Below are 14,728 nucleotides of genomic sequence, written 5' to 3'. Positions count from 1 at the left end.
ATACATATATATTTCTTTGATGAAAAGTCTGTTCAAGTTTTTTGCTATTTTCTAATTGAATTGTTTGTTTGTTTACTGCTGATTTCGTTTTTTTTCCCAAAAATTTTGTTGGGGCACCTGGGTGGCTCAGTTGGTTAAGTGCCTGACTCTTGATCTCACTTGGGTCATGATTGCAGGATTGTGAGATCAAGCAGCCCATCAGGCTTTGGGCTGAGCATGGAGTCTGCTTAAGATTTTCTTTCTCGATGAATGGATAAAGAAGATGTGGTTTATGTATGCAATGGAATATTCCTCAGCCATTAGAAACAACAAATACCCACCATTTGCTTCGACGTGGATAGAACTGGAGGGTATTATGCTGAGTGAAGTAAGTCAATCGGAGAAGGACAAACATTATATGGTCTCATTCATTTGGGGAATATAAATAATAGCGAAAGGGAATAAAGGGGAAAGGAGAAAAAATAAGTGAGAAATATCAGAAAGGGAGACAGAACATGGAAGACTCCTAACTCTGGGAAATGAACTAGGGGTGGTGGAAGGAGAGGTGGGCGGGGGGTGGGGGTGACTGGGTGACGGGCACTGAGGGGGGGCACTTGAGGGGATGAGCACTGGGTGTTATTCTATATGTTGGCAAATTGAACACCAATAAAAAATAAATGTATAAAAAATATTTTCTTTTTTTTTTTAACTTTTATTTATTTATGATAGTCACAGAGAGAGAGAGAGAGAGGCAGAGACATAGGTAGAGGGAGAAGCAGGCTCCATGCACCGGGAGCCCGATGTGGGATTCGATCCTGGGTCTCCAGGATCGCGCCCTGGGCCAAAGGCAGGCGCCAAACCGCTGCGCCACCCAGGGATCCCTAAAAAAATATTTTCTTTCTCCCTTTCTCGCTCTCTAAAAAAAAGAGAAAGAAAATAAATTTTGTTTTATTGTGAAATGATGGTCACAAAAGTCTAGCTGATGTCTGCCATCATATACAGTTGCCAATAAGGGAAGGGAGAAGAAATGTGTGGGAAATATCAGAAAGGGAGACAGAACATAAAGACTGCTAACTCTGGGAAACGAACTAGGGGTGGTAGAAGGGGAGGAGGGCGGGGGGTGGGAGTGAATGGGTGACGGGCACTGGGTGTTATTCTGTATGTTAGTAAATTGAACACCAATAAAAAAAAAAAAAAGGAAAAAAAAAATAAATGGACTCTCTTAGCAACTTTCAAATGTGTAATACAGTATTATTAATTATAGTTCCCCTTCTGTACATTACATCCGATGACTTACTTATTTTACAAATGGAAGTTTGTAACTGCTGATTCCCTTCATCCATTTCACCCACCTCCACCTGTCACCTCTTATGGTCACCAATCTAGTCTTGGTAACGATGAGCTCATTTTCGTTTTATTATTTTGGTTTTTTTTTTTTTTTTTTTTTTTTTTTTAGATTCTACATATAAGAGAGATCATACAGTATTTGCCTTTTTCTGTCTGACTTATTTCATGTGTTTCACTTCGGAAATTTGAATAGGCCAACACCCATGAAAATATTCCTTTCTTCTACTTACCCTTAATTAGTATTGAATCGTTCTTGTCTGCTTGCCTTTAATCTGCTTGGCTTTCCTCTACAAAATGCTTTCCACTCTATCCTTAGTTTATCCATCCTTAATGGTCAGCACAAATCTTTTCTCCTCCAAGAAATCTTCCCTAGTGGGTTAAACTCTTCATGATCTGTCTTTTTTTGACCTTGGATTACATTTATATAGTCATGACTGTACAACTTAGTGAAGGAAAATGAAAGCTATTCATGCTTAGTCTATTATCTGTTTCCATCTACCTAGTGCTATATTTGGAGCCTAAGCTTCCACCATTTGTAAGAAGAATGCACTGTTCTTTGATGTCCCACTAAAAGAAAAAAATGCTACTATTGAAATATGGCACACCCCCAAATATAACACCAAATATATATATTATATAATACAATATAAGTTGATTTTAGAGATGCCGAAATGTGAGGGCAATGCACATCTTGGAATAGAAAAAAGAATATTCTATATAGACTGCACTTGTACTAATGGGTTCATGTTTAAGGAATGTGCTCAAGGTCACCCCTGGTAGTAGAGTCATGGCTACCAGATTCTGGGGCCAATTACAAAGCTTTTTTTGCTATTTAGTCTTAAATCGTTTCATACATGCTGGTCTGCCTTCCTTGGGTACTTAGGGGATTCTTGACCTCAAAAAACTAATCATAATATTAACATATGATCCAGAAATTCTACTTCTAAGAATGGAAAGCAGAGACTGTAACAGGTAGTTGTACATATTTGTAGCAGCATTACTCACAATAGGAAAAAGTAGAAAGACTCCAATGTCCACTGGTGCATGAATGGAAAATGAAATATATCTCCATACAATGGAACATTATTTGTCCTTTAAAAGAGGGGAAATTCTGACACATGCTACAACATGGATGAACTTTGAGGAAACTATGCTAAATGAAGTGAACCAGTCACAAAAGGACAAGTATTGTAGGACTCCACTTATATAAGGTACCTAGAGTAGTCAGACTCATAGAGAGAAAACAAAATGAGGAAGAAGGGATGCAGAATTATTGCTTGATAGGTATAGAGTTTCAGTTTGGGAAGATGAATAAGTTCTGGAGCCAGATGGTGGTGAATTACTTAATGCCACAGGAATGGACACTTAAAAATGACTAAAAGGGTAAAATTTGTTTTATATATTGTACCACGATAATTTTATTAAGAAGTTCCTTGAGGGGCGCCTGGGTGGCTCAGTCAGTTAGGTCTGCCTTTGGCTCAAGTCATGATCCCAGGGTCCTGGGATTGAGCCCTACATTGGGCTCCCTGCACAATGGGGAGTCTGCTTCTCTGTCGGCTACTCACCCTGCTCATGCTCTCTTTTTTTTCTCTCTCTCTCAAATAAGTAAATAAGATATTTAAAAGAAAGTTTCTTGAGTGCTGAGACCATTGTCATGTTCTCTGGGTTTCCCCAGAGTGAGCCATATGCAAACCTTCAATGAGTGGATACTGGTGGATTATTTGGGAATAAATCCTTGCCTGTAGCAAGCTTGCATTTTTATGTATTCTCTGGAACTGCAGATCCATGGTAAGACAGGAGTGAGTGTGTGACTGTAAAAGAGGCTCTGCATGAAAGCTAAGATAATTCTAAATAAAAGAAAGTCACTTTTCAAGGTGGAACAGTTTAAGAGGGTGTCATGGAATAAATGTCTTAGACTGAGCCTTAAAGAATAGGTTAGTAATCAGAGTAGAATCTGTCTGGCTTCAAGGTGGATGGAAGAGAGAAGACAAGGCTTGGAGGCCCATAAGTTTAGAGGGGAAGCTATGGACAAAAGGGCTACTGTGAGCAAGTGGTAAGGGATGGCACAGGACAGGAAGGGCTGGTTGAGAAAGGATGCAGAAGGCAAGGATGAAAGCTTATTTTTTGTTTGTTTATAAACTGTGGTAAAATATACATAACATAACAATTATCATTTTAACTATTTTTAAAAGTACAGTTCAGTGCATTAAGCACTTTCACAGTGTTGTGAAACCATTACTACCATCCATCTCCAGGACTTTTTTTCTATTCCCATACTGAACCTCTGTAACGACTAAACGATACCTTCCCATTTCCCCTCGCCCTATCAAGAGAGGCTTAGTTTTGAACTAACAATTAAGCATAGTTCTCTTTCTGGGTGTTGGGGGAGCTGGTGTAGGTGCTTATTCCCCCTTGAGCTGGTTCAAGTAAAGGGACTTCGTGGGGAAGAAGAGCAAATAGCTATGGACACTCTCAATGCAGTCTCAGAATGGAGCCATGATTGGGGGTGGTGGTGGAGCAGAGGCCCCAGATCTAGATTTACATCAGCCCCGGGAGCTTAAGCGAGGATTTATAGATTCTGCCTCTAGTGCTCCACAATGATTTAACTCCCCTTAGTTTGGGCAATTCTATTCAGGTTCTGGAACAGTTCCTGGTCAAAGGCTATGGGTGGTTGAGGCATAAAACATATCCCAGAACAGCCAGGCAGGAAGGAGTGGCAGCCCTGGAGACAGGCAGGGCAAGCATGTTGGATAGGACGGAAAGCGAATCCAAATGGTATTCAGAGAAGATTCTTTGGTCCAGCTGGATTTTAAAGATTTTATTTATTTATTCAGGAGAGACACAGAGAGAGAGGCAGAGACACAGGCAGAGGGAGAAGCAGGCTCCCTGTAGGGAGCCTAATGTGAGACTTGATCCCAGGACCCTGGGGTCACAACCTGGGCCAAAGGCAGACACTCAACCACTGAGCCACCTGGGTGTCCCCAGCTGGATTTTAAAGGACCTGGAGACCAGGGAGACCTTTATGACTGTCACAGTAACCCATGTGTAAGAGAGAAGGGCTTATGCTAACGGAGAGGTGACAAAGAGAGGCTGATCCCAGAGATGTGGCAAGGGTTGGAGAATGGAGAGGTACAGCCACGAAGGATGAAGAGGGCACCAAAGAAGGAGGATGGAGCAAAATTGAGGTCAAAGCTTGAACTTGGAGAATCTTACATGTCACTTATAAAGAGTGACCGTATTCCTAAAGAGCCCTGGCCATAGACTTACTTCATTTAATCCTTATTAATAACTGCCTTCAATAAAGCAATGCCGTACAAGGGAACCATGGTGGAGGATGGATCTAATTTGAACCCACGGCTCTTATAGTAGCATGACCTTAGGAAGTCATCAACTCCTCTGAATTCCAATTTCCTCATTTGTAAAATAGGACTAATAATAACAGCCTCATAGGATTGTTCTAGGGATCAGCAATAAAGAATGTTAGGTGCTTGGATGGACTAGATGTGTAACCAATAGCAGTTGTGCCATCAGTATATCAACTCAGTGTTTTCCAAACCTCTCAATCCTTTGTCCTAGATGGAGTTCTGATATGGCCTCACAAAATTCCAACCCCTCTGTGCACACACCCTCATTGTCCCTTCCTGTGAGTGTAGGTGGGCCTGTGAATATGGTGGGATTTCACTCTGGTGATTGGACCACTACTCAATTGATTTTGAATTAATTAAAAGGTAAGGTTATCCAGCGTAGGTCTGGGCCAATAAAAGCAGTCTGTAAAAGGAGGACTGGGCCTCTCCTGACGTCGGAGATTCAAAGTCAGAATCTTGTGCTGGCCTAGAGGAAGCAAAGTCCATGCTGTGAAGCAGGCAACTTGGTAGGGGACAGTGGGAAGCCTCTAGGAGCTGAGCCTCAGACCTACAATCTGCAAGGAATATAAGTCTGCCTACACACACTGAGCTTGGGAGAGGAGCCAAGCTCTGAATGAGACTACAGCTCTGGCTGACACCTGATTGCCGCTTGGGGAGACTCTGGGCAGAAAACCCAACCAGCCTGTGCCCAGACTCGTGGCCCATGGAAACTGTGAGATAATAAATGTGCATTGTTTTAAGCTGATCAATTTGTGATGATGTGTTACGCAGAGAGAAATAACTGATAGACTCTAATTCGTCTTCTGCTCCCCACAATTCTGCTGGGCCTGACCTGTCAAGGTTTGCAATGTTCTCCAATTCGTCCTCCAGTCACCGATCACTTCTCTTTCTTCGTCTGAATCCATCTTTGAGCGACACTTTTGCTTTCTAAAACTCTTTCCCCCTTCGACTTCTACATCCCACACTTCTTTCATTTCCTTTCTACAATGCTACCTGCTATTTCTTTATCGTTCCCTGGCTCCTTCTCCTTCTTTCCTCAATCTCAGAATGTTGGAGTCCTAGGACTTAGTCCAGGATCCTCCTTACTATCTTTCTCTCTTTATGTGATCCCACCTAGTCCCATGACTTTCAAAATAATCTGTAGGTCGATGATGAGCAAAACTGTGTCTAGAAGCTTGATCTCCTCCGTGGATTCCAAACACAGATCCATACTTGATATTTATTCTGAGTTGTAACATGTTCAAGACAGAATTCTTTTTTTTATAATAAATTTATTTTTTATTGGTGTTCAATTTGCCAACATATAGAATAACACCCAGTGCTCATTCGTCAACTGCCCACTTCAGTGCCCGTCACCCAGTCTCCCCCACCCCCCACCCACCTCCCCTTCCACCACCCCTAGTTCGTTTCCCAGAGTTAGGAGTCTTTATGTTCTGTCTCCCTTTCTGATATTTCCCACCCATTTTTTCTCCTTTCCCCTTTATTCCCTTTCACTATTTTTTATACTCCCCAAATGAATGAGACCATATAATGTTTGTCCTTCTCTGATTGACTTATTTCACTCGGCATAATACCCTCCAGTTCCATCCACGTCAAAGCAAGTGGTGGGTATTTGTCATTTCTAATGGCTGAGGAATATTCCATTGTATATATAGACCACAGCTTCTTTATCCATTCAAGACAGAATTCTTAATTCTATTCCTACTTCTTGACTTGCACCTCCTGTGGTAAATGGCACTGTTTTTTACCCAGTGGCTGAAGACAAACATCAGAATCTGTGTTAGCTAGGATCAGTCACCCCAGCCAGCAGTGACTACTTTCTTTTCCTGTTGAAACAGAGGAATAAGAAACTCACAGTGGCTGAGTGGCAATCTTAACTTCCAGTTCAATGGGATCATTGTTGTGTTTCCTAGTGGAAGCATTTCTTCCTCTGTAATTAAGATCTCTAGGCCAGGAGGGCATAAGGGCACAGGAACAGGAAGCAAAAATTTTGCCGGTGAGTCTCCAGATGCAATAGTGAGCCATGATACTCCCATTTCCACCTCTTAATTCCTGGATCCATCAATACTGGCTGTGGAAGAAATAGTACCATATATTGGACACTAATTCAGAGCATATACAGCCTTCTAGAAAACCTGTCCCCAGCCCTGCGAGGTATTGCTACCCAACTAGCCTGGTAACTGAGTCTTCCAAAAGCCATTTTACTTTTCTCATAAGCCAGCTGCTTTAGGATAGCCGAGAACATGGTGAGACCAGTGAATTCCATGAGGACTAGCTCACTGACCCACTTCATTTGCTGTGAAGGGAATTCTTTGAAAAGAAGCGGTCATTGAGGGCAATGCCAAGCCCCAACGTCAAAGGTGGAAGAGTGGGTGTCACTGATGAAGTCACAGAAGACGACCTGGTCCAGCCCAGGATGCCCTTGAAGAGGCCCTCTGATGCCTGCTTCACCACCTTCTTGATGTCGTCGTATTTGGCAGCTTTCTCCAGGCGGCAGTTCTGATCCATGACTGACACATTGGTGGTGGGGACATGGAAGGCCATGCTAGTGAGCTTCCTGTTCAGCTCAGGGGTGACCTTGCCCACAGCCTTGGCAGTGCCAGTGGAAGCAGGGATGATGTTCTGGGCAGCCCCTTGGCCGTCACACCACAGCTTCCCAGAGGGCCAGAGGGGCCATCCACGGTCTTCAGGGTGGCAGTGATGGCATGGATGGTGGTCATGAGGCCCTCCACAATGCCAAAGTTGTCATGGATGACCTTGGCTAGAGTGGCCAAGCAGTTGGTAGAGTAGGAGGCATTGCTGACAATCTTGAAGGAGTTGTCATACTCCTCATGGTTCACGCCCATCACAAACATGGGGGTATGACCCTCTTGGCCGTGCTCTTCAAGTGAGCCCCAGCCTTCTCCATGGTGGAGAAGACCCCAGTGGACTCTACAACATACTCAGCACCAGCATCACCCCATTTGATGTTAGTGGGATCTTGCTCCTGGAAGATGAGATGGACTTTGCATTGACAAGATTTGCGTTCTCAGTCTTGACAGTGCCGTAGAATTTGCCATGGGTGGAATCATACTGGAACATGTACACCATGTAGTTGAGGTCAATGAAGGGGTCATTGATGGGGACAACATCCACTTTGTCAGAGTTAAAAACAGCCCTAAAATAAATAAATAAATAAATAAATAAATAAATAAATAAATAAATAAATAAAAGCAGCCCTGGTGACCAGGCGCTCGATATGGCCAAATCCGTTCACTCTGACCTTCACCATCGTGTCTCGGGACACGGCTGTCACTGCATCAGAAGATGCGGCTGTTTGTTGAACGGGGAGGAGCAGAAAGCCCATCGGCAGCATTTAGAGTGAACTGAGAGGAGGAGAGTGTGGAGTCAGGCAAAAAGGCATTAATTGTTCCAGAAATAGAATCAGTAGAAAAACCCCTCTGCACATTGATTGGGCAGCTTGGTGGTGATGAGTTCCAGCTAAACCCATTGTAAATGTGCAGGGAAGGACACTCTGCATTGAGGGAAATACTGCCCTCCTGGAAAAAGCGACCTCTTGTGAAGCCATTCCCCATTTCCTCACATGGACAGGGGACGGATGAACCAAGGCACATACTTTATATTGGTTGTTCTTGGGTGTTCATTCTCAATTAAGAGTATTTTCAAATTGTACATGTTGTCTTTGTCCCTCCTCCACCCAAGATTTTGATGAACCCCCTACCCTTTCCTCAAGGGTCTGCTTTGTGAAAAATACACACTTTCCTAGAGTCCTACAATTCCTTTTCAGAACTACTGTTCCAGATGTTTTTTGGAATGCAACAGTTTTATTATAATTAGATAAAGGAAGTCTTTGGGATCCGAGAAGTAAAAATGGATTTTACTTAGGAAGCTTAGAGCTTGAGAAACTTGAAGACATTCAAAGGAGAGGACAACCCTCCCCTCTAAAAATCCCCCCAAAACAACAATTATGGTTCAGGATATAACGTGGATGGTTGGAGTGTTATAGTCCAAGAGGACACAACATTTGCAACATCTGAGGGAATCCTTGAGTAGAAATGTCGTGCCCTGAAATAAGGAAAACGTTCCTTTAGCGAGATGAAATCTCTCCTTGCTTTGTTATTTGAATATATTGTGTAACCTCCAAAAGACAATTTGGTAGCATTGTTCTTTGTTGCAAAGATGTAAACAAAGTAAATGCCCGTCAGCAGAGAAATGGTTCAATAAACTGTGATGCATACACACTACGGAGTATTGTGCAGTCACTAAAGAAGAATAAAGGACAGCTCTGCCCAAGAACTTGGAGGGAGTTCCATGGGGAATATTTGAGGTAAAAAAGGAAGGCTTGGAGAGATATGACTACTGTAATCCCATATTTATAAAACAACGAAAAGCCTCTCTATGTGTCTGTGTAAGATAGTTTGTAGACATAGGTGGTTACACAAGCATGGATTCAATACTGCCAGGTTGTCACCTGCAGTGAGGGCCACAGTGAAAAGACATGGGAAGGGACAAGCAAAAAAAAAAAAAAAAAAAAAAAAGAAAAGAAAAAGAAAAAGAAAGAAAGATGGCTGTGTCAACAATAAAACCTGCATATGATCTCATTTGTGTAAAATCTATTATCTTTCTCTCTCTCTCCCTCTCAGTCATCTGTCTAGTTACCTGGGTATCTGTTTGCAAAAATAAATTAGTGAAAGGATCTTGACCTCTCCAAATGGGTAAGAGATACACTAAGTCAAAATAAGCATGTTGCGTTCTCATATGGTTTCACTCATATGCAGAATATAAGAAATAGTGAAAAGGACCATAGGGGAAGAGGGGGAAACTGGGTGGGGAAAACCTAGAGAGGAAGACAAGCCATGAGAGACTTTGAACTGCAGGAAGCAGACAATGGGTTGCAGAAAGGGGGATGGGGTAACCGGATGACGGGCATTAAGGAGGATGTGATGAGCACCGGGTGTCATACTCTATGCTGCCAAACTGAACTTGAATAAAAAGATAAATAAATAAAAATCATGCTGCAAATTAATGTGTATGCAATGAATCTATTTCCATAAAAACAAACACAACCTCTCTAGGTATACAGATATTTATTTTATTTATATCTGTTTATAAGAGGAAACTTGGGCACACATTATTAGGTTCCTAAGAAGACACCTTAGCTTTTCCTTCATATGACTTTGTCCTCTGAAACAGATCAGAAGCCTTTGGGGCGAATGAAAAAGTTCTGCTTACTATCTAACCATCTTACCCTAAAAGAACTCGCAGCACAAAAGTTTGAAGATAAAACGGCGACTAAAAAAATTGATGAAGGAGGCTCCTGTGGTGCTACATGCTCACTTCTTTCGAGTGAATCCTCTCTCGTGCCACGACCATCTGTGCTCCAGCTCACCGGTGATTGTGAGGGTCACAGTACAGACAGGAGTACGCAACAGACTAAGCCTCAGGATGCCGGAATGTCCGTTTTGGCCATTTCAACTTGTTCTCTTGACTTGACGGGATGAGCACTGGGTGTTATGCGATATGTTGGCAAATCGACCTCCAATAAAAAAAAATATACAAAAAAAAAAACAAACAAACTTGTTCTCTTGAATGTGTTAGACTTAGTCTCCATTTATCAGCTGTTCGCTCAAATAGGAACTTGGGCGTATCTGGGCCTGATCAGCTGACATTTAAACTGTGGTGAGTCGGGACAGATCCTGGCACCAGCTAGTGTGTAGACATCTGGAAAGTCAGAATTCTGTGAGGGATGAAGCTTTTGAGGGGCTGGAATATAAGGATTAGGACTATGGAACATTCTCACACTGGCTAATAAGTGGATTGTGGTCTTTTTCTGCATCCCTAGCTCTCCCAGCTCTCGCTCTCTCGCTCTCTCTCTTAGCTACACCGTTTACTCCTTTTTGATGATGGCAGTGATGATAATTATTGCCTCCGTGTGTAACTACGAATTTAAAATCTCTAATGCATTAAGCGTGCAATGCAAAAAGCTGTCATCTTCATCCCATGACGCAAGTATAGAAATGCATGGAGTGAACTGGTTTCCTTGAGCATTCTGCAGGAATCCTCTGGAGCTTTTGGTTCCCTGGGCTGAGCAATCTGACTACGATGTTTGGGGAAGTTAGGAGAAAGACACCCGAAGGAAAGCATGCGAGCTGCGGGCAAGCTGCCTAGCCGCCCACCTATGACTCCTGCTTCCCACGCCACAGTGGAGGGCAGCTGCTGGGAAGCACCGCCAGGCACAGAGCGCCCTTCCGACCGCCCTTCCCTCCAGGTGGGGCTCTGACCGGCTTTGGTCGTTTCTTAGTCTAATGTGATTCATAATATATTATGAGCTGCACTGTCTCCTTCCAAAATGCCTCTGCGACGTCCTAATGCTCAGCTCCTCAGAATGTAACTGCATTTAGAGGTAAGAGTCTGTTGAGAGGTAAGTCAGGCTGAATGAGATGACAGGGCAGGCTTTAACCCCAAGTGGCTACTGTCCTTACAAGAGGCATAAAGCAGGACAGACACACAGAGAGAAGACCATGTGAAGGAGAAGCCAAGGAAAGGGGCCTCAGAAGAAACCAACCCTGCCAACACCTTGCTCTTGGAATTCCAGAGCTAGGAGAGAACATTTGTGGTTGTTGAAGCCACCAAGCCTGTAATACTAAGTTACAACAGCTCTAGACGACTTACGCAGAGAGGATGTGTTTTCTCTGATTTCTTCCTACCTTTGCTGGATGGGATGCAGGTGCCTCGGGCCTCCCTGGAAGCACGGTTGAAGACGGTGGGCTATTAATCTGGCCTCCAGATACCCCTGTGGGTTGGGGCTGCTGTTGGTCATGATCAGGAATATCCATCTGAGATTTTAAGTAAATGAGAAATAAACTCGTATTATATGAAGCCATGGAGATTTTGTGATGTGTTTATTACAACAGCTAGAATTACCTCCGCAAATGGAGGAGCCATCATACTAGATGGACGGAGACAGATGGGTCACATCTAGAAAAAGAGCAGAAGCAGCATCAATGCGCAGGTATTGTTCTCTTTAGCCACAGAGCACTCTGGCGTAGCCCGGGAAAGGGGATTTAAAGTAACCAAAATACCTCATTAATTACCATGTGATCCCAGGAGTGGGAGGGAGCTCATGCTAAAGCCACACAATGCCACATGATTTGGGGCCAGAAACCTTGGGTGAACAATTCTCATTTAGAGAAACTATGGGTCCCTTCGTGATAAACAACAGCTATTGTAGAAAATATGGAAATTTCATGTTTATGTTGGCTTCCACCATTTGGACATTTCATGTTAAATGTATTGTGTGTGATGTTCTCTGACTAAGTCATTTAATAAGTCACCAAGGCATCCAAGTAATTAAGGGGTGGGTGGTCCATGTTGATGAGTAAACAATATAATTGATCTGTGGTCCTTTTAGCTCTCGCTGATGGAATGAGTTCCAAGTTCACAAGTTCATTCAGAGCTGACACTGAAAACTGTTCTTGGTAAATGAGTTAACGATCTGTCATCCAAATCGGGGATCCTGCTGGCGTAGTGTGACAGCCTGGGATGGGATCCCAGGTCTGTAGCCATTAGCAGGCACCGAACTGCCCTGCCCCTCTGCCTCTCCAGGACTGGCCCGTTGCACCATGGCTAACTTGAAGCCCCTCAGGATCCCATAGTTTCGCTTGCCCATTCCTTTGGTTATTTTCTCCTTCCAAGTTCATAGGGCCATTGTGCTTCTGCTTCCCTGCCCCCCCTTGAAGTTCGATGTGGCCACGTGGCTTATGCTGGCCAGTGAGACCTAAGCAGACATCCTCAGACTGGGCACTCCTAGTGGAAGCGTTCGGGAGCTAGTGCCTGTTCCCTCTGCTGTCTCTTCCCCTGACAATGAGATGATGAAGCACATATGCGTGCAAGTGGAGCAACTTGGAGCTGCCCCCAGGAGGCTGCTGTCTGAGGACATGCCCTAGCCTGCAATGGACTTTGCAAGAGCTCACCTTTGGTTCAATTAGTTGCAGAGGCTTTGAGGTTCCTTTGTTACCGCCTATCCTTGCCCATTCTGACTGAAGCTCAGGAAACCCTGTACAATGTCTCTTAATGCTTATGGGGCCAGAGGCTGCTACTTGTTCCTCAATAGATTTTCCTTTTCTCAGATTAATAGAGAACTTTTAGCTGGGAATACAGGTGCATAAAACCAAAGTAACACTTCTTGACTTCTTCATAGCTAGGATGTAGCTGAGTAACTGAGTCCTGGCTGCGGTGGCCTGCTGTGTCCTAGGTAACAGGTTTCTATGTTTCTTCTTCATTGTTTTTTGAGCAAAGAGCAAACCAATTAGGGGAAATTGGGCTGTCCCATTTACACTCTGCTCTGCCTTGTGTTGGAGTAGAAAGGAACTCTCACTTCCAGGATTAGGTTATAAAAAGACTGTGTCTTCCATCCTGGGTGCTTGTCCATCCTGGGTGCTCTCTTGTTCTCTCGCTTACTTGCTCTGGGAGAAGCCAGCTGTCATATTGTAAGCTGCTGTCTGGAGAGGTCTGTGTGACAAGGAACTGGGGGCCTACCCAACAGCCCTCAGGGAACTGAGTGCTGCCCACAACCACGCAGGTGAGCTGGGAAGAGGGTTCTCCCCTAGTCAAAGCTTTAGATGACCCTACAGCCTCTGCTGACAGCTTAAAGGCAACTTCATGAGACCCCTTGAGCTAGAGGCACCCAGCAAAGCCATATCCAGATTCCTGACCCATAGAAACTAGGAAATAATAAATTTTTGTTGTTTTAAACCACTACATTTTGGGGGCTACTTATTAATGCAACAATGAATAACAAATACACTGGCCAAAGGGATATGCATGGAAGTTGCATGTACAATCTCCAAATTTGTGTCATTAAAGGGAAGAGACACTCCTCCTTTCCCCCTTACCTGTCTGCCTAATGGCTAGAATGCCACTGTGGGAAGTCACTGGACCTTGAAGACAAGGGGCAGAGCTGAACCATGACGGAGAAGTGAGGCAGGAGCCTCGGACTGTTTCATGAAGATGAACAGTCACACCAGGTCAAACCTTTACATGAGGGAGAAGTAAGCAAACTTCTTTCTTATTGAAACAATTTCACCGTCCCTTGCTGCTGTGTGGGCCGCCGGGGTCGGTGAAGGATCTCAAGATGGCTGGGCGAAAACTTGCTCTAAAAACCATTGACTGGGTAGCTTTTGGGGAGATCATACCCCAAAACCAGAAGGCCTTTGCCAACTCCCTGGAATCCTGGAATGAGATGCTTACCTCCAGGTTGGCTACTCTTCCTGAGAAACCACCTGCTATCGACTGGGCTTACTACAAGGCCAATGTGGCAAAGGCTGGCTTGGTAGATGACTTTGAGAAGAAGTTTAATGCCCTGAAGGTTCCTGTGCCAGAGGATAAATACACTGTCCAGGTGGATGCTGAGGAGAAAGAAGATGTGAAAAGCTGTGCTGAGTTTTTATCCCTCTCAAAGACTAGGATTGAAGAATATGAAAAAGAGCTGGAGAAGATGAAGAACATAATTCCATTTGATCAGATGACCATTGAGGACCTGAATGAAGTCTTCCCAGAAACCAAATTAGACAAGAAGAAGTATCCCTATTGGGCTCACAAGCCAATTGAAAAGTTATAAACTTGAGTTGAGGATAAAGCCCCGGCCCTCATATTATAAACATTGAACATTAAAAATAATGATACGGTAAAAAAAAAAAAAAAAGAAAGAAACAATTGCAATTTGAGATCTCCTGTAGGGAAGCTAAGCCTTTATCGTAACTAAAATGTTTGCTTGAATTCTGCAAAATGGGAAATCTCCAGAAAGTGAATGTTTTGGGACCAAACTTGTTTATTAAGGCTGGGAATAGGGATGTCTGGGTGGCTCAGTGGTTTAGCGTCTGCCTTCAGCCCAGGGCATGATCCTGGAGTCCCGGGATCGAGTCCCACATTGGGCTCCCTGCATGGAACCTGTTTCTCCCTCTGCCGCTGTCTCTGTCTCTCTCTCTCTGTATCTCTCATAAATAAATAAAATCTTAAAAAAAAAGAAAGCTGGGAAT

At 43.7% G+C, this 14,728-nt stretch overlaps 1 protein-coding gene and 1 pseudogene across 1 annotated transcript; one reads left to right on the top strand and one right to left on the bottom strand.

Annotated features, from left to right (window-relative positions):
- Positions 1–6,980: 6,980 nt before the first annotated feature.
- LOC112659982 (glyceraldehyde-3-phosphate dehydrogenase-like) lies at positions 6,981–7,962 on the bottom strand (annotated as a pseudogene).
- A 5,833-nt stretch (positions 7,963–13,795) lies between these two features.
- Positions 13,796–14,325, top strand: LOC112659988 (ATP synthase subunit d, mitochondrial). The gene has a single exon (XM_035710437.2). The coding sequence runs from the start codon at positions 13,825–13,827 to the stop codon at positions 14,308–14,310; it is 486 nt and encodes a 161-aa protein (XP_035566330.1). The 5' UTR covers positions 13,796–13,824; the 3' UTR covers positions 14,311–14,325.
- The last annotated feature ends 403 nt before the right edge of the window (positions 14,326–14,728 follow it).

The sequence above is a fragment of the Canis lupus genome, chromosome 35 (genome assembly GCF_003254725.2).
Source record: "Canis lupus dingo isolate Sandy chromosome 35, ASM325472v2, whole genome shotgun sequence".
Lineage (NCBI taxonomy): Eukaryota > Metazoa > Chordata > Mammalia > Carnivora > Canidae > Canis > Canis lupus.
This window is presented reverse-complemented; position numbering and strand designations above follow the sequence as displayed.